Here is a 24,451-nt window from a genome sequence, read left to right as displayed (position 1 = left end):
ACTTTATATGTGGGACACCTACCACAGCATGGTGTGCCAAGCGGTGCCATGTCTGCACCCCGGATCCGAACCGGTGAACCCCAGGCCGCTGAGAAGCGGACCGTGCAAACTTAACTGCTGCGCCACCAGGCCGGCCTTTTGGTGCATCTTATAGCTACATTTATTCATACCACGAGGTAAACAATACTTACACAAGCGTACGTGATGCTCTGCACTCCCATCTAACATTGCTTGCTTAATTTTTAATTTTGTACATCCAGATTGTTGTGTCATCTGATGACCTCTCCAAGTAAAGCTGGCTAATAATGACTGAGCAGGTGCAGGATTTGAAGCTTTCCAAGCTTTCCATCTTTATCAGCACTCCTGATTTTATAAACCGTTAAGCCCACCAACCCCATTCTTACCCAAATCTCCTGATAAATGGGATGGTAGGGCTTCATGGGGACCCAAACGTTTTTCATAATACTTTGAAGCATCCTGGTGCAGGACCAACGGTTCAGGCCACGCCAAAGCCCCACAGCCAATGGCTTGGAAAGTAGCACATGCTTTTTAAATTGCACAGTGACTTTAGCGATAGACTGCAATGGGATCTCTGTGGTCTGAGCCACAGGACACAGGAACGTGTTGGAAACATCTCTGCCAGCCCATGGCACAGCTGAGCGCTCCCCGTGGGGCAGGCTGATGGCAGCAGGCTGGCCACTGCGGATGGTCTGTGAGGGTGCTAAGCCCTCCACAGATGCCCTGCTCTGGCCTGCTGAGAGTTTGATGTGGGGCTCCTCCATGTAGGGCCTGGGACCCTGTCCTGGGCTGATGTGTGAATATACTGCTCTCACCGATGACTGTTCCAAGACCTTCTACCATATCACTAGTCATTTCTAACACCGATGAAGGAGCCTATAGTTTTAGAGCAGTCTCAGAGGTAAGGTCCAACTACTTTGTTCGACAAGTGGGGAAACTGAGGCCCAGAGCACTGAGCTGACTCATGCAGTGAGTTAGAGGAGGAGCAGGATGTGCCCGGGTCTGCGTACACAGGTGGAAACCTACAGCTGGTCTTTATCGTGACCGGTGACACTGCTGCCTACTGACTCCATCCACACAATATAAGGACCAAGGAAGCTTCTAGAAACATAAGGACCATATCAGAAACAACTGGCCAGATGCCATTAGCTTGCCAAGGGACTCCACTGTGTGCTTTGGGCTCTGTTTATGCTCTTTCTGCACCTTTGGGCCTCTGTAGAGCATGGATTTGTTATGCAGCAGGTTCTCAATGCAGTGGCAACAGCCCCACCCCCACCCGCTGCCTGTGCATCCTGTGTACCCATGTCTCTGGGCTATCCTGTGTTAGAGCATGGGTTCTTTGGGTCTGCGCCAGCTCCCCTGTGTCTTGTTAAAATACATGTGCTAATTCTGCGTAGATGTAGGTTGGACATCTGCCAGGGCACGTTCTAAAATCTAATGCATTATTGTGGTTTTAGGGTTTTAAAAAATAGGCATTTTTTTAAAAAAAAGACTAGAAACAAATACACCAAATTGTCGAAAGTGGTAATGATATGAGTTTAAAGGTAAGTTTTATCTTTTGGCCTCCACGTCCCTTCTTAACTTTCTATAATGAATGTTTCCTTGGGTTCTTCTTGGAAAGAATGAACAAGAAGGAGGAAGATTCCATCGTGGTACCCGACGTCAAGGCCCCCTCTCAGGGCTGAAGAAGCTGATGTTGTGGGCAGGTCATGTGTCAGGAAGAATCTCCCTTGAGATGTTTCTTTTTTGAAAGTGGCAGCCTCACCACTAGAAGGTGTGCACTAAGTTAGGCCTGTTCAGTCTCGTTGTCTGAGATCAACCAGTTACGGTTTCTTTGAGTCAGAGTCCAGAAGATACTGATCTAGAAAGCAAAAAATTCTACATTTAGATACATGCCTTCATTAACATGAACTAAGGACTCCACGGGGACAGCTTGGTTTTACCTTTTTTATTTCAGTATGTAAAATGGACCAATGACAAGAGTCTTGGTGGCATTGAGGGCTGCCTGTCAAAGCTCAAAGCAGCAGATCCGACCTTCGGTGAGTGCTGTTTTCCTTGGGTTGAGGAGCTCATTTCCCTGGTCCAGCCCCTCTCTGGTTCCCTGATTGTGGGACTCAGCTGGCTTGGGGGGGTGGGGGCAGGCCTGGTAACAGCAGCCAGGCTGGCATTTGCACAGAGGGAGGAAAGGAAGATGACAGCCACCGGTGGGCTTAGAATAACAGCTGCTCTCATAGAGATGTCAGGTTCTAGAGAGGGCATCTTTCAAACTTTTTCCCTAATGTTATACCAGTTCTGCAAGGAAGACCCTGACCCCATTTCTCAGTTGAGGAAACTGAGGTTCAGAAAAAGTAAGAAAGGTACCCAAAGGCACTCAGCTAGTAGTTGTGGGGCTGGGATCAGATAAGGCTGTCTGAATCCAGAGCTCAGACTCGCCGTGGACACAAGAGGTGGCGACTGCAGCCCTTCACGGCGCTGGTGAGACCTCACCCAGGGCCCTGGGGCAGGGAGGGCCGACCCAGTGACAGAGGCTAGTGTCATAGGCAAGCCGTGTTCACAAGAGGCATGGGGACGTCATCCGAGTGCATTCTGGAACCCCAGGAGGGTGACCCCAGTGTGGAGTGAGGTTCTAGGCCTGGGAGAAGCACTAAGGAGGGGAGGGCAGAGCAGCAGGAACCGCCCCGCTGCCTCCTGCACATCCCGTCCCACTGTGGCCAGGTCCTGCTGAGGACAGGGGCCACAGAATGGGGAAGAAAGAAGCTGATTCCAGCCTCCGGGGGAGCTGGTAGCCAGGGGTAGGCTCAGGCTCTCTGAACAAACTAGAAGAAGCAGGGGCCACATAGGTGGTTCCAGGCCTGGGCCAGCAGCTGAATTCAAAACACCAGTGGATGCCCTTCCTCTGTCAGAGCGGGGCTGGAAATGTAGGTAGGACCTGGAGCCCTGCATGCCTGCCAGCAAGGCTGCTACAAGGGCCACAGGCCCCTCGCCTAACACCGGCCCACAACACCCACCAAGCTCTCAGCACATGAGAGCCCCCAAGATAGGATCATGGCTTCTGTGCTCCAGGGACCAGCCTCTCAGACCCATCGACTGAGTGGCCCCTGGAGGCCTGTACTGGTTGTAGTAACAATATCAGCTGATGAGGGAAGCCGGGCGGGGGGCGGCGCGCACGAGGACCCACAGGCAGCCCCTAACAGTTCACCCGATGAAGGGAGAAGATGCTCCAGACATTGGCACTCACCAGAATGCCCTTGTTAGAAAAGCATTTGTGGGGGTGCGGGAGGCTCTTAGGGCTGCTGCTCCTCCACGTGCCTGGTGAGGGCCCAGGCTGAGTTCCCGACTGCACACGGGGACACAGTGCACAGCCTACCTGCCTCCTGGCTTGTTCCTCCTGAGAAGTGGGGTGCTTCATACACAGGGTTGGGCTGGGCTGGGCCGGGCCGGGCCCGGTCCTCTGAATCACCATCTGTTTTCCAACCTTTCACCAGCCATGGGCCATGCCATCTCTAATGGCCTCTTGCTGGTTGGCACCGGAAGCTCCGTGAGGCTGGACAAAGAGCTGGACCTGGCTGTGAAGACCATGGTGGAGATTGCCAAAACACAGCCTCTGACACAGCGGGAGCAGCTGCACGTATCTGCAGTAGAGACCTTTGCCAAGGGGTAAGGGGCCTCCCTGGGCCAGGGGCTGGGACTCCAAAGCCATGCCAGGAGATGCCCAGGTTGCCTCAATGCCCAGGGGAAGGGGCCTTTGGGGTGATTCTTACCTTGCCTCCAGTGCCCCCCTGACGAATCCTGCCTGCTGCTCTGTCCTCCACTGACTGCCGAATGAGGAAGTAGTTCACTAAGATTCCCAGTATAGTGTTCAAAACAACTTATTTTGTTTCATTAAGTAAGTTAGTTATTATTTTCATTACAAAAATAATAAACCACGTTACAGAAATATATAAAAGGTGGAAGAAGGGGCCAGCCCCATGGCCAAGTGGTTAAGTTTGCGTGCTCAGCCTTGGTGGCCTGGGGTTCACCTGTTCGGATCCTGGGTGAGGACCTACACACTCCTCGTCAAGCCACGCTGTGGTGATGTCCCACATAAAAGAACTAGAATGACTTACAACTGGGATATACAACTATGTACTGGGGCTTTGGGGAGGGGAAAAAAAGAAAAAGAGGAAGATTGGCAACAGATGTTAGCTCAGGGCTAATCTTCCTCACCTAAGAGGACAGAAGAGAGAAGACAGCCTCACCCTTAGGCTTCTTACCCTGATACACCCTTGTGAGCATCTTCTCATGGCCTTTTAGATTGTCCCCTACCTTGCAGTTCCCACGGCTGTCCCCCTGTGTGTGGACATTCTGATCCTGGAGCCCGTCCCCGGGAAGTCCCTGTGTCTGCTCAGCCCAGGGAGGTGCCCCGCAGAGCTAGGTGACCTGAGCTGATCACATAGGGGTTCTGAAGCAGTGATAAAGTTGTGCCCACGTCTTCCTGGTGAGTTAGGTCTGACGCCAGCACAGGGCTAGAATTCCACCTGGGAGACTTCCTCCAGCAGGTTTATAGTCTTGGGTGAAATTGTCTTGGCAACTTGTTAAACCAGGTTTTTTTTGTTTTTATTGAATAAATAAAACACCCCCCCCCCCCCCCCCCCCGGGTTTTTAATTTCCTGAGCCACAACCTAACATAGAAACTTTTATATATATATTTTAACCAATTCAGTGCAGACTGTGACACTGGCAGGAAACAATGCCTTTTGCACTCCCCACGCGTGTGAACTGTGTGTTCAGTGTTCCTGAGAAACCTCTCTTCACTTCCAGGAACTTTCCGAAAGCCTCTGAGCTGTGGGAACAGATTCTCCGGGACCACCCAACAGACATGTTGGCCCTGAAGTTTTCCCACGATACCTATTTTTACCTGGGCCACCAGGAGCAGATGCGAGATTCTGTGGCTCGAGTTTACCCATTCTGGACACCCAATATCCCCCTTAGCAGGTATGTGCCATTTGGAAATCACATCGTTTCTGTTTCTTAGTCTCTCTTCTCTGCCCTAAAAACATGGCAACTCTCCTGGCCCTGGCTTAAAAATAGTGAGACTACTGTTGCGATTTTCCTAGTGCTTTAAAATGAAAAGGCTTCATTGTCTTCACCAGTCTTCATCCCATCCCGTGAATGAGGCTGTACCACGCTGCATCAGTCAGGCAGGATAGTTTCTGCTGCAGTAACAAATGTCCGCTAGATCTTATTCTCTAAAGAATTCTCTCTCACCCATACTACGTGTTCATCCTAGGAGGGCCGGGGGGTCTGTGTCCCTGTCACTGTCTCCCTCCAGGATCCCAGCTGATGAAGCAGCTGCTCTCTGGACATACCAGTCCAGGGAAGAGAGCTCTCCTGAGGGACTCGCAATGGCAATTAAGTGCTCAGGGTGAAAGGGGTACCCTGCTGCTCCCAAGTCATTGTTCAGAACCAGCCAGTCACCCCCCACAGGAGGCCAGGATGTGCAGTCCTGCTGTGTGCTTGGGAGGAGAAGGAGGCCCTGATTCTGTGAACAGCCCTAGTGACTACTGCACGTGATCACCTCCACTGCATCTCGATCATAGGGTTGTTGTGAAGGTCAAATGGATTAATAGATTGCAGAGTTTATGAGTCAGGGTTCTCCAGAGAAACAGAGGCGATGGGGTGTGTATATCTATATGTACATTATTTACATAGAGAGAGAGAGAAAGAGATTGATTTTAAGGAGTTGGCTCTTGGATTGTGGGGACAAGCAAGTCCAAAATCCAAAAGATAGGCAGGCAGTCTGCAAAGTGAGGCAGGATTTCTATGTCCCAACCTGGAGGCAGAATTCCTTCCTCCTCTGGGGCTTTCTCTTAAGCCTTCAACTGATTGGATGAGGCCCACCCACATTATGGAGGATAATCTGCTTTCTTCAAAGTCTGCTGATTTAAATGTTAATCCCATCAACACCCAACAGCTGGGCACTGTGGCCCAGCCAAACTGACACATCAACCATCATAAGACCCTGATTGCACCTGATATATCATAAGCATTCACCACCTGTTTAAACATTGAGGATTAAGTGACCCCAATAAGAACTCAATAACTGATTTACAAGAAAAGAAAAGTCTGGAAGCTAGTGTTCTTTTTTTTTTTTTTTTTGAGGAAGATTAGCCCTGAGCTAACTGCTGCCAATCCTCCTCTTTTTGCTGAGGAAGATTGGCCCTGAGCTAACATCCATGCCCATCTTCCTCCACTTTATATGTGGGACGCCTACCACAACATGGCTTGCCAAGCAGTGCCATGTCTGCACCCGGGATCCGAACCAGCGAACCCCTGGCTGCTGAAGCGGAATGTGCGCACTTAACCGCTGTGCTACCAGGCCGGCTCCTGGAAGCTAGTGTTCTAGAACATTGCTTCTAGGAATAATTCCATGAATAGTAAAAGCTAGGCTTTGTCTCTGTGCGTGGTAGTAAAGATAGCGTCTGAACCTCAGATGGAAACTGCATCGCTCTATCTTGCTTCTTTCTGTGCAATGCCACAAAACAACAGGAAAGAATGCCTCTTTCATGGGTGACCGCCCTGGGCACTCAGGTTCAAGGGTTCCAGATCAGAAGTGGGAGTATGCATTTATTCAGTGAAGTGCTTTCAAGCATGTCCTGGGCTGGGGCTGGTCGGACAGACAGTGTCCCGGCTTCCAGGAGCTGGGGTCTGGGGAGGGGCTACCCAGTGAGTGCTGCCTGGTGGAGCAGAAGCCACTGACAGCCCGTGGTCACCAGGGCTTCCGGGGAGGTGTCCTGGGCCGTGCCTCCAGGTGGGCATCACGAGGCAGACAGGAGGGCGAGGGCCCTTGGGCTCGTCAGTGGAGACCTGCGTTGATGTCTTAGGAGGTGGATGCGGATCACGGAGGGGGCCTGCTATGGAGATGGGGTTTGCGGTTCGGGGCTTGGACGGTTGTGCAGATGAGGAAAGTCACACCACTCCTCAGCAGCAAGAAGCATTGAATCTCTGGGCAACAGCGCTCGGTATGGTGCCTGGCTCAGGGCCAGCGCCTGGCTGGGCAGTGTATCAGTGTCCTGGGGCTGCTGGAACAAAGTGCCATAAATTGGCTGGCTTAAAACAACAGAAATGTGTTCTCTCCCAGTTCTGGAGGCCACAAGTCAGAAGTCAAGGCATCAGCAGGGCTGCGCTCCTCTGCAGACTCCAGGGGAAGGGCCTTCTTGCCTCTCCTTAGCTTCTGGCTGTTGCCAGCAATCCTGGCATTCCTTGGCTTGCAGCTGCATCACTCTGGTCCCTGCCTCTGTCCTAACGTGGCCGTGTGTCCTTTGTGTGTGTGTCTGTGTTTCTGTGTCCAAATCTCCCTCACTTTTTTCTTATAAAGACCCCAGTCATTGGATTTAGGGCCCACCCTACATCCAGTATGACCTCCTTTAACTTGATTACGTTTTCAAAGACCCTAATTCCAAATTAGGGCCAGTGTTCAAACCTATCATTATGGGAGACACAATTCAACCCATACGGGTCATGTTGAGGGTTGATCAGTCCTGGTCCACTTTTTTTAGAGATTTTTTTTTTTCTGTTTTTAGCTACGTAAAAGGCATCTATTCTTTTGGATTGATGGAAACCAACTTCTATGATCAGGCGGAAAAGCTTGCCAAAGAGGTAAGTGGCCCTTCCCAAGGTGCTGACCCTCAGGGAGTGGTGTCAGGTGGGATGGAGCACATGAGGGCCACCACTCACTGGTGACCCTGGCAAGGCCCCCACTCTGGGCCTTGTTTCCTTGGAGATACTGGGGACGGCTCATGTTAGCAGAGAGCAGCTGCCGCCTGTCACCTGTACCCCACTCCATCCTCTGAGCCACATTATTACTCAGCAAACCACCCCCACAGGGAGGAAGATGAACGAGGCTCAGGGAGGTCACGCTCGCCTTGCTCCCTCAGGGTCCCGCGGCATGGCGGCTCTGGGCTCCCCAGCTCTGTCTGTCTCCAGAGCCCGCACTTTGTGCCGCCAGAATCTGAACTTTGTGGGCAGGGAGCGTATGTAAACATTGGTTCTCCTGCCTTGACCCTCGCATTTCTGAGTGTCACCAAACTTCAGAGAGCTGAGCAATGATGCCAAACGAAGGCTGCTTCCCAGAGGGCCCTGACCTGGGGGTTGGGGTCCTGCTGGCCAGCCCTTCTCCTGGCCACCACCCCATCCCCATCAGAGGGAACAGTGGTGAAGGGTGCAGAGCAGCATGGGGTTTGCTAAGCGCTTCCCGCTGGCCAAGCCCCTCCCTCCAAGCTTGATGTGGTGGGCTGGCTGGTGCAGCGCATGCTGGATGCCCCTCACGCGCCAGCCCGGGGCCAAGCGGCAAGTTGGGCAGGGGCTCAAGGCATCCTCTGTCACTGGCCACCACAGCGTCTCTGGCTCTCCAAGTCCTTCTCCCCAGTTCCTCTTCTCACAGGAGCAGAAACTGAGGCCTAGGGAGGGGCCATCACACACACGGGGGCGATAGCTACTCCTGTGCCTGGCTCAGTACTAGCACTGTTTATACACCCGCTCTTGTCTGCTCAGCCCCTTTTCCACAAGGCATTAATCCCCTCGTTGCCCAGACGAGGGGCCGAGGCTCAGAGAGGCCAAGGCCAGAGCCTGCCCAAGGCCACGCAGCTCAGAGAAGGCAGAGCCGGATGCTCGCCCCGGACGCCTGACCAGACCACTGTCCTTTAAGCTGCCTGAACCAGACCCAGCTTCCTAGCACCCCAGCCAGGCTCATGCCCCCACACTTGCCTGGTTGGCCCCCAGCACTCCTTCCTCAGGAGATAGGCAGCACCCTCCAGGGGCCCACGGAGCCTTGGGGGTCTCTGAAGACTGCTCTGTTTACAGAAATGGAGCCCAGACTTGAGTGCAGGGTGATGGTTCTGTGCTTTAGGCCTGAGTCAGGGCCTGGGGTGACTTCATGGTGCTCTTGGCTCCATGGCCTGGGTGACCAGGTGCCACCATCTAGGGGGTCAGCACAGGAAGGTCGCCTGGAGACCATGGCAGCTGGGCCCTCTCATTAGGTAGCATCCATCTAAGATGCTGGCAGGGTGGTTCAAGGAGCCAGAGGACGGCCAAAAGGTGTAGGCTCACATCCTGCCAGAGCGGGTGGTGGGATGGAGCCCCCTCGCTGCTCCCCTCACACCTCTTTCTCCTGCTCTCCCCTCTCCTGTAAGTGCCCACACTCTGACACCAACATCAACACACTGCAGGCAATTACTGGGCAAGGCCAGGCTGTGACAGTGACCCTCCAGGCTTCTAGGAGAGCGAGGATGGGCTGCCTCAGGCTCTGCTGGAGTCTGGAGAGGCCTCACGGTGGTGACAAGTGTGCCACATGTCTAGAAGCTGAGCCGACAAGGAGCAGGAAGGGCAAAGGGTGGTTAGCAAGAGAAGCACAGAGGCAGCATCATGGCCGCGGAGCTCAGAGCATGGGTCTCGGAGTGCTTGGGGGGCCAAGGCTGAGAGTGTAGGTGGGCAGCACAGGCACTGAGAGCAGAGGCTGTGGGGGCAGCAGGGCCCGATCGTGCTGGGCCTTGTAGACCTGGGAGGAAGTTTGGACTCTGTCCCAGGGGACTGTGGGAAGGCCCTAAGCAGGAGAGGAAGGTAGTCAAGAATTCCTCAGAGAGGGTGGAGCCTTAATCTTGGCAGAGGGGTGAGAGCCACTCCTCTGCCCTGAGCCTCTGCCATGCGTGACAGCAGCTCGCTTGGTGGGTCCTTTCACGGGGCCCCGGCACCCCTTAGCTGTGACCCTGTGGTCGCCCAAAGTGTCCTGGTCCTGAGGGCTCCACCCCGGGGTGCCCATTGTCCCTACAGACCTGCTCTTTCTTACAGTCCCCATGTGGACCTGGCAGGGCCTGTGCAAGCAGTGGGTGGGAGCAGGGCAGCATGTTTGCTGGGGCCCGCCTGTCAGCACAGACCCGGCAGCAGGCACCAGGCCAGGGGCAGAGGTGTGTGGGCCTTCCCGACTCTCTGCTTGTGAAAGGCCGGGGGGAGTGAGGCAGTGGGGCGGGGGAAACCGTGACCTGGGGTGGGGGACATGGGCTCATGTGGATTGCCCACAGGACCACTGCCTCAGCCTACTGCTCCTGCCTGGCACTTAGTAGGCACTCAGTAAACAGGAGCTGAACACACAAATGGAAGAACAATGCCCTGTGGGGCGAGAATCACGTGAGGCCTGCCTGCCTTGCTGGTCATTGTCAAGCTCACTGGTCACAGGAGCGGCTATTAATAGTGATAATGTCAGAACAAGCCGTTTCAGAGCCCAGGTGTGGTCGTAGCGTGTGTGTTGGTGGGAAGGGGAGCCAAGAGCCCCTGGACCACTTGACCGTCTGTGCCATGTTTGTGCACATGGTGTCCACTTCATCTCCACGGCAACCCCGAGAGGAGGGCATATTACTTCTCATGAGGCGGAGAGGGGACGGGCCCAGAGAGGCTGGGTGGCACGTTGCAGGTGACTCAGCTGAATGCAGGAGGCTGTGGGGCCATGGGGCTGGGGCCACGGGGGTGAGCCCCTGCTACTGTCCAGCTGTGTGGCCCTTGGCAAGTCACTTAGCCTCCCTGAGCCCCAGTTTCCTCACCTGTGAAATGGGCAGTGATACCCTCATTGGAAGCATCCTCTCATTGGTGTCACGAGCTGGGATGCAGGAAACATCTTTGGGGTAGTTGTTGTTTTGAGGCAGAGCCTTGTCCCCCTGCATAACTCGGAGACTCCGTGTGGCCTGGCCCAGGCAGCCTGATCCAAATGATCCCGATTGCCTTCCACCCCCTCCCCGTGTAGGCTTTATCTATTAACCCGGGGGACGCGTGGTCGGTGCACACCGTTGCCCATATTCACGAGATGAAAGCAGAGATCAAGGACGGACTGGAGTTCATGCAGCACTCAGAAGCCCACTGGAAGGTATGATTCCTGTTGATCCATCTCTGGAAAGTTCTGTCCCCTCAAGTGAAGCTGAGGGTTTATGGACAGGAGTTTTAGGGTGCAGCTTAGTTCTGGGGAAACTCATGTTCTGCTTGGAGTCATTTCTATCAAGCCACAGCGTCCCTTAGGAGCCACAAGGCTCCCCAACACCTGCCAACATTTTGCAGGTGATCCTAGAATTGGTCTTGGCCTGAGGCATTTGGTTGTAAAAGGAACATTCCATTCACATCCCTCCCCAGGCCCTGTGAGTTTACGGGGACTGAGTGCTTGAGGCCTGGCTCTCCCTGGAACAAGAACGTGATCGTTCTGAGCGTCAGTTTCCTGTCTGTACACCTGCTTTCGTGACGACTGCCCTTGGCCCCATACAAGTCCTCATCGGTGTTGGCCCTACGAGCATAAAATGAAGCAGCCGAGGCTGGCTGGGGTCATCTCCCAGTGGCCTCTTGTTCTCTGATGTCTGCGTCTGTCCCTGCTGTGGCTCCAGCAGCCTCTGGCCTGCCTGGACAGCCCTGGGGTGGATGGCATGGCCTGGGGTTCCCTTTCCTCCTCCTCCTCCTGCCCCAGGCATTTGGCTGCCGGCACAGAGCTCAGTCAAGGCTCCAGTCACTGCCCCAGGCTGTGCCCTGCCCTCGGACCCCCCGAGAGTCCAGCTCAGAGTTCTCTGTCCTTGAAGGGCCTGGTTAAGTGGAGTGAGCAGCCCCCCGGCAGTGCATGAGCCACACCATCCAGGGGCATTCTCCAGAACGTGGAAACCCGGAGGAGGCATGTAACCCAATTGGGCATGAAGGGGCAGTGGTAAGGGAAGGCCTCCTGGAGGAGGCAACCTCTGAGCTGAGTATTAAAGGATTACTAGGAGTTTGTCAGGTAAAGGACAGGGAGATGGAGGGTATCTCAGCTGAGGACCAGCTTGAGCAAAGACACCAAGTCCTACGGTGGCCTGTGAGGGAGAGGGGAGCTGGGCAGTTTGGCATCCTTAAGCACAGGTGCAAGGTGGACATGAGCCATGGAGGAAGGTTGTCAGTTCCTCCTTCCAGGAGACGGGAGGTGGTGTCCAGGCAGAGGAGGAACCGTCTGCAGTAGCCTCACAGAAGGATGGGCTAGTGCTCATGGTGGGTGGGCCAAGGAAGAGGGGCCCTCCCAGGACAGGGACACAGCGGGGGGACCAGGCCACTTGCTCAGGGTTTGCTGAATACATTCTCTGTGCTCAAGTCAGCAAGAAATCAGGGAGCAAAGTTGGCAGGCCTCAAGTGCCAGGGACAATGTGCACTTGGCCCTCGAGCAGGAAGGAGCCATCGACTGTTGTAGGGGGCAAGAGCCATGCGGTCTGAGCAGCGCTCGGGGAAGGTCATCAGGCCTCTGTGAGGTGGCAGCTTTGGGGTTTCCTCCTCTCTCAGCTGGCGCGGCTTGTCTCAGGTTCCAGGAGCTGCCGCCTGTCAGGGATCATGAGTCTGGTCTCCTAAGCTTGGACTATTCTGTCCGGGCCAGCTAGGAGCAAGAGCAGGTCTTCCTTCAGAATCGCCTCTTGTTGAGAGCTGGCCTAAAGTGTCACAGCAGGAACCGTCCAGATGTCAGCCCCCTCCCCTTACTCTGTGGCTCTGCCCATGCCTGCGAGGAGTTCGGCCCTGGGCTTGCTGCCCCTCCCGCTTCATCGGAGGCCCCCTGCTGTTTGGACACAGTGGGCCTCTGCGGCTGTGGAGCAGATTGGTTACTCCTTCTCCCCACTCCACATATGAGGAAGATGAGGCTCAGGAGCTGAGCACCCTCCTCTGTGTCGGCCCTGGTTCTCCTGCTGTCTAGCTCTGGGGCTGACAAGTGGCTGCCTACCCCAACCTCAGCTTCCTCAGTAGTTCAGGCCTGCCACCCACCGTCCCTCAGAGCAGAAGGTGATCATGTGGCATGGAAACTCGTGCCACAGACCGGCCTTGGAGCCAGTCCCTCAATGATGTGGAGCTCTGCATCGGCACAACACAACAGCTGTTGTTTTTTCCCCCCACCATCTGCCAGATTTTTCTCTAATTCTCTCGTTCTTTCCCCAGGACTCTGATATGCTTGCTTGTCATAATTATTGGCACTGGGCTTTATATCTGATTGAAAAGGTAAGATGACTGGCTGTCTTCTCCTGCAAAGATGTCCAGAGAAAAGTATTTTTCTCCCTTCTGCTGTACCTGACATCCTGTGGAGCCCTGTCCTGTGTTTGCACCGTTAAAGGGCATCCTGATGCAGTAGAGCATTAATGTTTTCAAATAGCTTTTCAGGCCTTAAAGCACTGGAGGCATCTTTTTCACCATCTGCACTTGGGGATCATGTATGTTGGGTGCAGTGTGTAGAGGTGATTTAGACCGAGTGTCTGTCTGCTGCCAAAGTGAACTGCTGACCCCCCGCCCCACAGACTGTATCTGGATGAGTCACGAGACCCTCCCAGTGCTTTGCCCCAGTGGGAGCGAAGGTGTGGGGGACACCCTTGGCCCCAGTGATTCTGCCACTGGGTCCCATTTATAAGGGTGCTTCTTGTAGTACTATGTATCAGAGAGAAAATCTAGAAGTTCCCTAAATGTCCAAAGAGAAATGCTTGGGAGACGAGGACCCCATAATGACATGTAGAATGCAGTGACACAGTGTCTAGAAGAAAGCAGTGACCACAGCTGAATGTACAGTAAGGAAAATAGAGAGAGAGAGAGAAGACTAGAAGAAGAAATACATGAGAAAGCTCACAGCAGTTTTCAAGCACTTCATCGGAGAAATAAGAGTGGAACAGAAACTGCTCCCTCAGCAGCAGAGGCTGCTGTCTCCTACCCGGGGGAGTGGGGAGCCCAGAGCAGAAGCAGGTTCCACTTCTCCTGTCCCAGGACCCACACTGCCACATGGCCCATCCCCCTCTGCAGCCTACTGGGGGGCTCTGGCGTGGCCATTTTCAGTTCATGTCTCAGTATTACATTTCACTTTCTCCACATGTTAACAGTGGGAACTTGATCTTTTTCCAGGGCGAATATGAGGCCGCCTTGACCATTTACGATAACCATGTAAGTCCTTGTTTGCACCCCGTTTGGTTGATTGCAGCAATTTGGCTTTTAGTCTCTAACCAATCTTTGAGCCCATCAGCACTATCCCAGCCAGAAACAACATCTGGAGCAAGAACACCCTTCTTGTGTAAGACCTCGTGGGGTTAATTTTTGCCAGAAGTGGTGTTGCAATCCGGAATGGGATGAAGACATCCCATTGACTCTCCACCCTGTTGGGATTGGTAGAATTACACTTCTAAGTTGGTCATCTCTGAAATCTAGGACTTTCTCTAATCATTTTAGATTACTTAAAATAATTTCTCTGCCCGTGGGAATTTTTTTTTTCTGCTTTTTTCTCCCCAAAGCCCCCCGGCACATAGTTGTATATTGTTAGTTGTGGGTCCTTCTAGTTGTGGCATGTGGGACGCCACCTCAGCATGGCTTGATGAGCAGTGCCATGTCCATGCCCAGGATCTGAACCGGCAAAACCCTGGGCCACCAAAGCAGAGCACGCGAACTTAACCACTCGGCCATGGGGCTGGCCTCAGGAATTTTTTTTAAAGTAGAAAAGTATACATATTTTAACCATTTTTGAGTGTACACGGTGGCATTAAGTATATTCACACTGTTGTGCATCCATCGCCACCATCCACCTCTGGAACTTTCTCATTTTCCCGAGCTGAAACTCTGCCCATTAAACATTAACTCCTCACTCCCCCTCCCCCCAGCCCCATGTTTGCTTCTTTTTTCTTGAGGAAGATTGGCCCTGAGCTAACATCTGCTGCCAATTCTCCTCTTTTTGCTGAGGAAGACTGGCCCTGAGCTAACATCCGTGCCCATCTTCCTCCACTTTATATGTGGGATGCCTACCACAGCATGGCTTGCCAAGCGGTGCCATGTCTCCACCCGGGATCTGAACTGGCGAACCCCAGGCCGCCAAAGCAGAATGTGCAAACTGAACCACTGTGCCACCGGGCTGGCCCCCAGGTTTGCTTTTAAGAGAACGACAAAAGCCTACCTCGCAGCTCCTAGGCGCCCCAGTGCAGGTGTAATCCTAGAAGCCTAGAATCAGGAAAGTGCTCGTGATTTGGAAATCTGAAGAGCAGAGGAAAAGAGCCGATAAAATTTCCTTTAAGTCGCCCTGCAAATTGTCGGGGGTTTGTGGTAACAAATGGTGATGAGAACTATGTGCCATGTCATATAGACCAGCTGAATCTAGAACCACGAATGGCCGAGTCGATTCTCCCACCAGCATGGGCCGGGGCTGGGGGTGGGAGGTGACAGATGCCAGGGCCTGGCATGTGCTCCCCCCAGTATGCAGTGTGGTGGGCTCCTCCTTCAGGTCTGCCCTCTGTCCCTCTGGCACCTGGAGCAGTCTGAGCCCTCGGCGAGGGGAACGGTCCTGATAGCTGAAGTGGAGGGGACAGTCGTGGTGGCTCCTGTTTGTTGAGGCTGGCTCTGTGCAGGCCCCACACACTGTCCTGGCAGGCAGACTCTGGCCATCCCTGTGGTCCCCTCATCCCCCACCTGCCCTTGTCTTCCAGATCCTCCCCAGCCTGCGGGCCAGCGGTACGATGCTGGATGCGGTGGACAATTGCTCCATGCTCTACCGGCTGCAGATGGAAGGTAGCCACTCTCTGCACTCCACTTTGGTTCCTCTCTCCTCCCACAGAACGTGGGAAATGTGCAGGGCTAGGCACGAGCTCGTTAGTGAGCCACTCCGTGTCACTGCTGCAGGCCTTGCAAAGGCATGCCTGGCCACGGCCTTGGGTACCAGCTCTGCGGCTGCCTTCCAGCCGGCATGAGGCCAGTGGGCCCAGGCCACCACTGCCCTTTCTTCCAGTTCCCACGGCTCCTTGGTGTGCAGGCTTCAGACTCTGTGCCCAGGGTGGCAACTGTCATTCCCATGGCCTGCCCACCAGGCCTGTGGGGTACAGGTGGCACCTGGCCACCTGTCTCTGGGTGCCACCTCCTTTCCTAGAACAAAGCAGGTGAGAGTTTCTCAACTCCCTGGCACTTCAGAGCAAGAGGTTTCTCAATACTGTCACCCTATGCTCTCCAGGGAGCCCGGCCAGGGCTGGCCACAGCTCTGGGGGCTACGGAGGGTTTCCAGCCAAGCACAGGACAATGTAGGGAAGCGGCCTGGGCAGGGTAAGCTACTTCTAGGAAGCTTCCTGAGGAGGGTGAATGTGAACCGTGGAAAGATGGGTAGGGTCTTGCAGAGATGGGAAAGGATGTTACATGCAGAGAGCAGCCTGTTTGAAACCCCCAGGACACAGAAGCCAGCAGCCTGTTATGGGGACAAGTGACCGGAGGGTCACTGTGGTTAGATGGAGCGAAGGAGGCTGAGGGGTGGGGGGGGGGGGGGGGAACCCCCGTGCGGGAAGGGCAGGGTGAGGAGTCTGGCATTTATCTGGGTGTGCGGGGAGCCTTCTGGGGCAGAGACGGACAGGTTCCGGATCTGCCGCAGAGAAAGAGTCCTCTGAGCAGTGGGGGCTGCTGAGCCAGGGAGGCTGGGGCCAGAGGCCAGGAGATCAGCGAGAGGCTACTCACTTTCTAGCCAGCTTACTGACGTTCAGGCCGTGAGGCAGGGAAACTGAAACCTGGGCTGGTGGGAAGCCTGTGTCGTGTCCAGGCAAAACCGTCCAGAAGTCAGTGGAGAGGGGAGGAGCCGGTGGGAGGGTTGAGTCCTGTTGACCCTGAGACCCTGTTAACCCTTTGCCTGTGGAGGCAGAGCTGGAACACTGCCTAGAAGTCTGAGAAGTCGAGGCCTCAAGGCTGGGCCGCCCCAGGGTGTGTGTGCGAGGGAGGCTTGGGAAGGGTGGCAGGGGTTCCGGGGGCCAGGGAGAGGGAAGACAAAGCTGCTCGTTCCCTCACTGTGCAGAGTGGGGACTCAAGAGCCGTGTCCAATGTGAAGGCTGAGAGATAGAGGTCAAGGGCGACATCTCTCCTTAGGGAGGTGCCCACAAGGAGCAGTAGAAACAATCTGGTAACTTCCAGGAATCGGGAGGGACAGGAGGTGGGAGGTGGTATTGGAGAGCAGAGCAGAAGCAGGGACGGTCTAGAGTTGAGAAATCCAGACACAAAGGTAGAAGGGTTTACTTATTAATCAGGCAGATTTTATTGAGCACTTGTCATGTATCAGGTGTTGTACCAGTGATGACCACGGACAGGATTTTTTTTTTTTTAACATTTTATTTTTCCTTTTTCTCCCCAAAGCCCCCGGGTACATAGCTGTATGTTTTTAGTTGTGGGTCCTTCTAGTTGTGGCATGTGGGACGCCGCCTCAGCATGGCCTGATGACCGGTGCCATGTCCGCGCCCAGGATTTGAACCGGCGAAACCCTGGGCCATCACAGCAGAGTGCACGAACTTAACCACTCGGCCATGGGGCCGGCCCCCACGGACAGAATTTTAAAAGTGGTTTTGGGATTCGTCAAAGGGGCCAGAGACTTTGCTTAATACTCCTCGATAGTTTTTTAGATTTTTTTTTTATTTTTCCTTTTTCTCCTCAAAGTGCCCCTGGTACGTAGTTGGATATTTGTTTGGGTTGTGGGTCCTTCTAGTTGTGGCATGTGGGACACTGCCCCAGCATGGCCTGATGAGCGGTGCCATGTGCGCGCCGAGGATCCGAACCGGTGAAACCCTGGGCCGCCAAAGCAGAGCATGGGAACTTAACCACTCAGCCACGGGCCAGCCCCCACTTCGATAGTTTTTTAAATTTTCTTTCTACCCTCTGCATCTGTTGCTTTTATGATTACATGGAGTTAATATAAACTAGGCCCAAAGTCCTCAGCTCGAGGCCAGATGCCATCTGGCAGCCCTGCTCGCAGCCTGGACTCCTCACCTGGAGCACGGTCATAAGGCCCTCTGCAGGTGTGCGGGTGCAGGAGGCCCGTGTGCAGGACGCGCCCCTGAGCCTCACGCCAGGCCCATGGGTTTTGTCCCCATGTCCTCAGGGGTGTCTGTGGGTGAGCGGTGGCAAGACGTCCTGCCTGTGACCAAGAAGCACAGCCGCGACCACATCCTCCTGTTCAACGATGCGCACTTCCTGATGGCGTCCCTGGGCGCTCAGGATCCCCAGACCACGCAGGAGCTGCTGACCAGCCTGCAGGATGTCATTGAGTATGCAGAGGGGCCAGGGCCCTGGAAGGCCCTGCTGCCAGGGTGGGGTTGCCTCCACTCTGCTGAGAGGGCAATGGGGTGCCGAGGGCGTGCCAGGGTGGGAGTGCCATGTGCTCCCGGTGTCAGTGCCACCTCCGGTCGGCACAGTTCTTCCCACTTTACAGAGGAGCAAACTAAGGCCAGAAGTTGGGGGCCCTGTCCAAGGCCACGTCACCAGTGAACAGGAGTTCAGCCCAGTTCGACTGAGCTGAGAGCCCTGTTCTCTCCCCTCCCCTGCTGCTGCTTCTCTGCCAACTCACCTGATCAAGGCAACTCCTGTGTGTCGGGCACAGTGCCCAGGGCACCGGGCTGGGGAAGAGACAGCCCCTTCCCTCAGGAGCCTGGGTCAGGCGGGGAAACAGATGTGCTGTGATGGGGGCAGCCTGCTGAGGGCACCTTCTTGGGCTGGCAGGTCCCCGGGGGAGAACTGTCAGCACCTCCTGGCCCGCGATGTGGGGCTGCCCCTGTGCCAGGCCCTGGTGGAGGCCCAGAACGGGAATCCTGACCGGGTTGTGGAACTGCTCCTGCCCATCCGCTACCGGATTGTCCAGATTGGAGGCAGCAATGCCCAGGTGAGCCCCGGCCTCAAGCCCTGCCAGCAGCTGGAGCATGAGCCCAGGTCCAGGAGCCCACACCCCAGCAGCCCAGTCTCTCCACGGGGTTGTTGCCCGTGGTGTGGGAGTATCCTCATCTTTCACACCCCCCAGGAATTGGTCCTTGAGAGAAGGCTGGCCTGCAGTGGGTTGAAGGTGGGGTTGAGGTGGAGATGGGCGTCCCGGCCCTCCTCCCACGTTACAGGAGCCTAACTTGCCTGACTGACCTTTCAGAGAGACATCTTCAACCAGTTACTGATTCATGCGGCCTTGAAGTGCACCTCTGGCGTCCACAAGAACGTGGCCCGGTGAGTTCCTTGCTCATGTGCCAAAGCTATCCTGGGGAAGGTTTCCGAGCATAGCTGCTCTCTCACATGGGGACTCCTCGTGGGCCTCCCGGGTGCCTTGAGGCTCTCATTGCCCTTGGCCTGAGGTGGTTCCCGCCTTTGAGGCTGTGAAGACCCAAGGCTACAGGGGCTTGGCTCTCCCTTGTTAGTGTGCTCCACTTGGCCAAAGGGGACCTGCTCCCCCACCCCCAGGCCCACCTTCCTGCCCTCCCCAGCCCACTCCTTATTCTAGCCATGCTGAGCTACAGTTACCCAAACGCATTCTGCTCTTTCAGGTCCCTAGGCCTTTGCATGTGCTGCGCCCTCTGCCTGGGACACCCTTTCTCCTTTTTCACCTGGCTGATGCCTACTGATCCTTCAGGCCTCAGCTCACGTTGTCCTCTCTGACTGCTGGGTCCCGGGACGGGTGGTGGGCAGGCAGACCCAGGCCCTGGCTTCGTGGAGCTCACCTCTCCTGTGGGAACTGACACTAAGCACTTAATCACACATACATAAACTGCCATGAGGGCAGGGCGTATTGCTCTGAGAGGCTGTGATGGGGCACTGAGCCGGCAGGGAGTCAGAGACGGAGGGTGCCCCATGGAAGTGACAGTTGAAGGCAGGCCTGAAACCTAGCAGATCCCACCAGGCTGCGGGTGGTCTGGTTAGGACGAGGGGCTGGAGGGGTGTGGCTGGAGGATTGGGGATGTCGGGATGGGGGCACCCCAAGAAGAAAACTCTGCCAAGCCCAGCCATTGCCAGCAGCCTTGGTAGTCCCACATCCCGCTCAGTCGCCCCACATGGGGCGGCTGAGTTCTTGGCTGGCTCCTGCACCAGCCCGTGTGCTCCTGGGGGGAGATGTGACCCCCCTCCTTGTGTGGGTCCCCTGCCTCCCACTGGAACACCAAGGGGAGAGGAGGAAGAGAGGAGCCAAGGGGAGCCCAGTGGGCAGAATGGGTGTTGTGAGACGTGGTGAAGCTGTCACTGCCCATCTGGGGTGGCCTCTGCTGGGCTTTTGGATCGTGTGGAAAGCCCCAGGTCTAAGTGCAGGCACAGGCAGCCTGCGGTGGGCGAGACCCAGCTGCCCCGACAGTGTTTCCAAAGTGAGCAGTGCGGGTGTTGACGGTGCTGATGAAACTGGTGTGGACACTGTGTCACAGCCAAGTCCAGATGGACACACTGGAATGGGTTAAAACTCGAAAGCATCTTAGACATAGGCCCCTCGCTGTTCAGCCCTCCATGGCCATATGAAAAGCCACACACGTTTCTTTAGTGGTTGAGCCCCTTGGAGAGCTCCAGGCCGTGGTGCGGGTGAGAGTTGGCACCTCTGGTGGCAGCTGGGGTCAGGGGAAGTGGGGCCGATCGGACCGAGACGAGGGCTGAGAGCTTGAGCAGGGGAGCTGGGGCAAGCGTGGGGTGGGGGGGATGGGGTCTATGCTGGGGGTGGGGTGCTGCGCAGCAGGGGGTCTGTGCTTGGGAGTGTTTGTGGGGGTGGGAACAGGCCGCCCAGGCAGCCTGGAGCAGACACCAACTGTGGAGGGGGAGCCTGCTGCTGTCAGGGCCCCTGCCATGGTGTCTGCACCCCAAGTGCCAGCCCCTTACCCCACAGAATCACTGTTGTCAGGTGTTTGGGGTCTTGGCCTTAAATGAAACTTGCTTTGTTTAAACTTGGGCTTTTCTTACACTATCTCTTCCGCCGCTCGCTTTCTCGAACAATCTCAGGCGGGACTTCCCCTGGTCCCCCATAGATGTGCTCTACCCTCTAATCCCAGCACTCACTATGGCTGGAGGATGGGCCCCAAGTTCCTGAGGCAGATGAGGCTACAGGGATGTGCTCACCCTGAAATTCTTGTCACTTGAGGCATCACAGGGACGTTGTCAAAATCTTCTCCAAACACTGACGTCCTGGTTACACTACTGCTCAGAGAACGCTGGGCTCTGAAGTCCACACTTTCTCATCCTCACGCCTCCGCCCCAGTGCACCACCTTCTCTCCTGTTCCCGCCCAAGGCCAGGCCTTCTGCCTCTGGCCTCTTGTCCATCCTGTCCCCTCTGCCATGATCCCCTCTGCCATCATGCCGTCCCTTCTCTCCAGCAACCTGGGGAGGGGAGTGTGTTGCTCTCTGCCCACCTCAGCCCCAGCCCCTGTGTCCTGCCTTGGGGCTGAGGGACCATCGAGCCCCCACATCCTTCTAGGAGGTTCCATCACAGACCCTGTCTCTGTTTCCGCAGGAGCCTTCTGATGGAGCGAGACGCCTTGAAGCCCAACTCGCCCCTCACCGCGCGGCTCATGCGCAAGGCATCTGCCGTCCACCTCCTGCATTGAGCCAGGTCTGGTGCCTCCCCAGCGGGCAGAGCAGCTGTCCACTGGTTCCGTAGGGTTAGAAACAGCTAGAGCCTGTTTGCTAGGCCTCTTATGGGGAATCTGTGGCTTTAAGCAGAAAGCCCTGTAACCAGCAGCATTACAGGAAGGGGGAAAAATCAATCTTAAACATGATTCAGAATCTTCTTCTAATCCTTGTTAGGGGCCGAGGTGCAGTTCTAAGCAGTCAGAACCAAGGTGGGTGCTGCTGGTGCCAGTGCCCTGCAAATTCTGTTTTCCCAGGGCACTCTTACACCTATCTCCTGGTGGTTCAAGGGTTGGAGGTGGGGGTGGGGTGGGGACGGGCGCAGCTGGGGAGGAGTCTTCCACACAGCCCCCAGGCTGCCCCGGCATAAAGCCTCTCATTTTGTCTTCCTCATCATATTCTAGACAGCTTCTGTTGTCCCGTCTTTTGGGTGAGGGTACCCACAGCGGACAGGGACTTGCCCAGGGTCACAGCCAGTGGAGGCCCCGCTGAGATTCACCTCAGGCCCCTGTCCTTCCTGGGGGAGGGGACCCCACCTCGCTGCCTGTGGCCTTGGCCCCTGGCTGTTGCCCCCAACGGCTCTTGCAAGCACAAGGACAAGAAGTGGCCCTTCTGCGGTCCCTGGAGAGAAGACTTTGAGCTTCCTGGAGGCTTTGGTGGCACAAATTTGGGCTCGTTGATCCTTTATTCTACACTGCAAATCATAAAGGGGCCTCGGGTGCCTGGTTCCCTGTCAACAATGACTTTAATCATACAAATGCACATGCGTTGAGCCAGTACACCTTCTGGGTGAGAGCATGGAGCTCAGGGGTTACCCTGCTGTGGCCAAAACCGAAGCCTATGACGTGTGATTTTAACAAGATCTGAGCCAGTCCTATAAATGACACCTTGGCCTCCTGCTCCCCTGGCATCAGCTTGGCCCCGACATCCCTTGTGAGCGAGCTGCAGATGTCGGTAGAATGCGCCGGCTTGGTCGTGCTGCCTGATGGGCGATCCCGACTCACAGATGTTTCTCAGGCTCCTCCAGTGCATCCTGACATGAAGGAGGGACTCACCGAGGCAGGGAGGGGGCAGGTCTCCTGGGAGGCAGCAGAGGCCTCCAAATCGATTAAGCAGATTCCTGGGATTAAAATAAATTAGTTGATTGGTTCCTTTGACTAATTGTTGCTGGGCAGGCACCTTTGAGCATCTCCCATGTGCCAGGCCTGGGCTGGGTCCTGGTGAGACAGGCTTCTCCTTGAACTTGAGGTGGGGGTAGGGCAGAGTGTCAAGAAAACGGATACTTACAATAGGATTTTGAGGGAGATGCCATCTCCACTCAGAAGCTGGTGACACTTCCCAAGGGGGAGCCTGCCCTCCATCCCGAGCTGTCCCTTCCTGCCGGTTGCCCTGACAGAGCCTGGTCACACCCTTCTCCTGCTTCCAAGCAAGCACAACTTGGCCAGGGAAGCAGGAACCCTGGTCCTTCCTCAGGGAAGCCCTCTGCTGCCGCCCTGCAGGCTGAGGGTGCCTCCTCTGTGCCCTGCAGCCCTCGGCACCTGCCCTCGCTATTGCACCTTTCTCCCGAGCTGTAACCTCCTCAGGTCAGGGTCAGCACCTGTCCCAGCATCACCCAGCACATGGCCTGCACTGAGTACCTGTCAGTGCATGTTGGTGAATGAACCCATGAGTGAATGCATAAACAAATGAAGCTGAATCCTACCAGGGGAAGGAAGAGGGTTAATCTGCAATGGACAGGCTGACGTTGGACGAGAGGAGGAGGCCCAGAGAAGAGATGGATGAAGACATCCTTTAGCGTGGCAGCGACAAGTGATTAGTAACTGGTGCTGCTTACTGTGCACCTACTGTGTGCTGACACGATACAGGTAGAGGGGCATCAAGAGTGAGTGTTGGGGACCCTCACCTCCAGCGGACACCCACAGGGCTATGGAATCCGACACTTGGGCCAAGAGCCCTTGAGTCTAGGGCCCTCTGGGCTTCTTGCTGCTGCAGTCGCCCTGTGGGGGTGAGTCAAGCAAGCCTGGGTCTTGGGACTGTGGGTGGAGCACAGACTGCACCAAACTGGCTGCTGTCTTCAGGAGGCCTGGCAGGTGGAGCGAAGCCTGGAGCTCCCAGGTTGCAGGACCCCAGAAAGGCATCCTGCCTGGGAGTGAGCAGGACCTCGGACAGGCATCTGGGAGACAACTCAACCCAGCACCCTCTTTCGAGCCCCTCTCTGTACCCAGGCCTGAAGAGGGGGCCACTCCTGCACCTCCCTGTTCCCTGAGCCAATAAGTTCTCTTTCTCTAGCCAGCTTGAAGCTTTGAGTTGTAACTCAAAGGTTCTTGACTGATAACCTGCAGCTGGGATTTGCACCTGGGTGTGTGGTACCATCTCTCTTCAGTTAAGCAGGATCCTGAGCAAAAGACAAGGGAACTCAGAAGGGATCCCATGGCCAGAGGCTCAGGTGGGAAAGGCAGGTCTGGGGGAGCCAGCACTTCAGAGCCCAGTGGGGGTGAAGCGGGAGGCTGAAGGCTGCAGAGGGAGCCTCTAGATAGAAAAGAGGTGTTAGGGATGCCAGGATGAGCCAAAAGGGGATGCAAAGCACAGGCTGGGCTCCTTCAAGCTGCCAGACCCCCCACCTTACCCAGTTCTCACTCAGCTCTTGCCTGGTACCCAGCACAAGGCTGGGGGAGAGCAGTGACTGAGACCCCAGCCTGCCCTCTAGGAGCTCACAGTCTCATGGGGAACTGGACTTGCGATCAGGAGTAAAGTGGGACCATCAACACGGGGTGATGGGTGTGGATGGGTGAAACTAGGGATGTGGGAGCCCAGAGGGAACCCCAGCCAGCCTGGAACCCTGCTTGGCGGAGCTCCTGGGGGATGACTGCCCCCTGGACAGCTCCCCACCGAACCTGCCCAAATAAGTAGCTCATCATAGTCCCTGAAAATGGTGCTCTCCCTCCAGAGTCCCAGCCTTCCGGGGGCAGACCCTGAGAATCATCCCAGGCTGCTGTTTCCTGCCCCCTCTTCCATCCACCAGCCCCAGATAATTAGAGCAACAGCTTCATAACCCCGTGCCCTCGGTGGAGCCCCTCATTTGACTCTCAAGCC

At 55.5% G+C, this 24,451-nt stretch overlaps 1 protein-coding gene across 1 annotated transcript; it reads left to right on the top strand.

Annotated features, from left to right (window-relative positions):
• Window positions 1-1,978: 1,978 nt before the first annotated feature.
• Window positions 1,979-22,507, top strand: TTC38 (tetratricopeptide repeat domain 38). Its single transcript, XM_046646576.1, has 12 exons — window positions 1,979-2,057; window positions 3,504-3,675; window positions 4,819-4,992; window positions 7,581-7,656; window positions 10,790-10,909; window positions 12,967-13,026; window positions 13,912-13,950; window positions 15,474-15,555; window positions 17,888-18,053; window positions 18,505-18,664; window positions 18,920-18,993; window positions 21,243-22,507. Exons 2-12 carry the CDS (start codon window positions 3,506-3,508, stop codon window positions 21,334-21,336), a joined length of 1,215 nt encoding a protein of 404 aa, XP_046502532.1. The 5' UTR covers window positions 1,979-2,057; window positions 3,504-3,505; the 3' UTR covers window positions 21,337-22,507.
• Window positions 22,508-24,451: the final 1,944 nt, after the last annotated feature.

This window comes from Equus quagga, chromosome 19 (assembly GCF_021613505.1).
Source record: "Equus quagga isolate Etosha38 chromosome 19, UCLA_HA_Equagga_1.0, whole genome shotgun sequence".
In the NCBI taxonomy this organism is placed as follows: Eukaryota; Metazoa; Chordata; class Mammalia; order Perissodactyla; family Equidae; genus Equus; species Equus quagga.
Note: the sequence above shows the minus strand (reverse complement) of the source record. Positions and strands in the feature narration are given on the sequence as shown.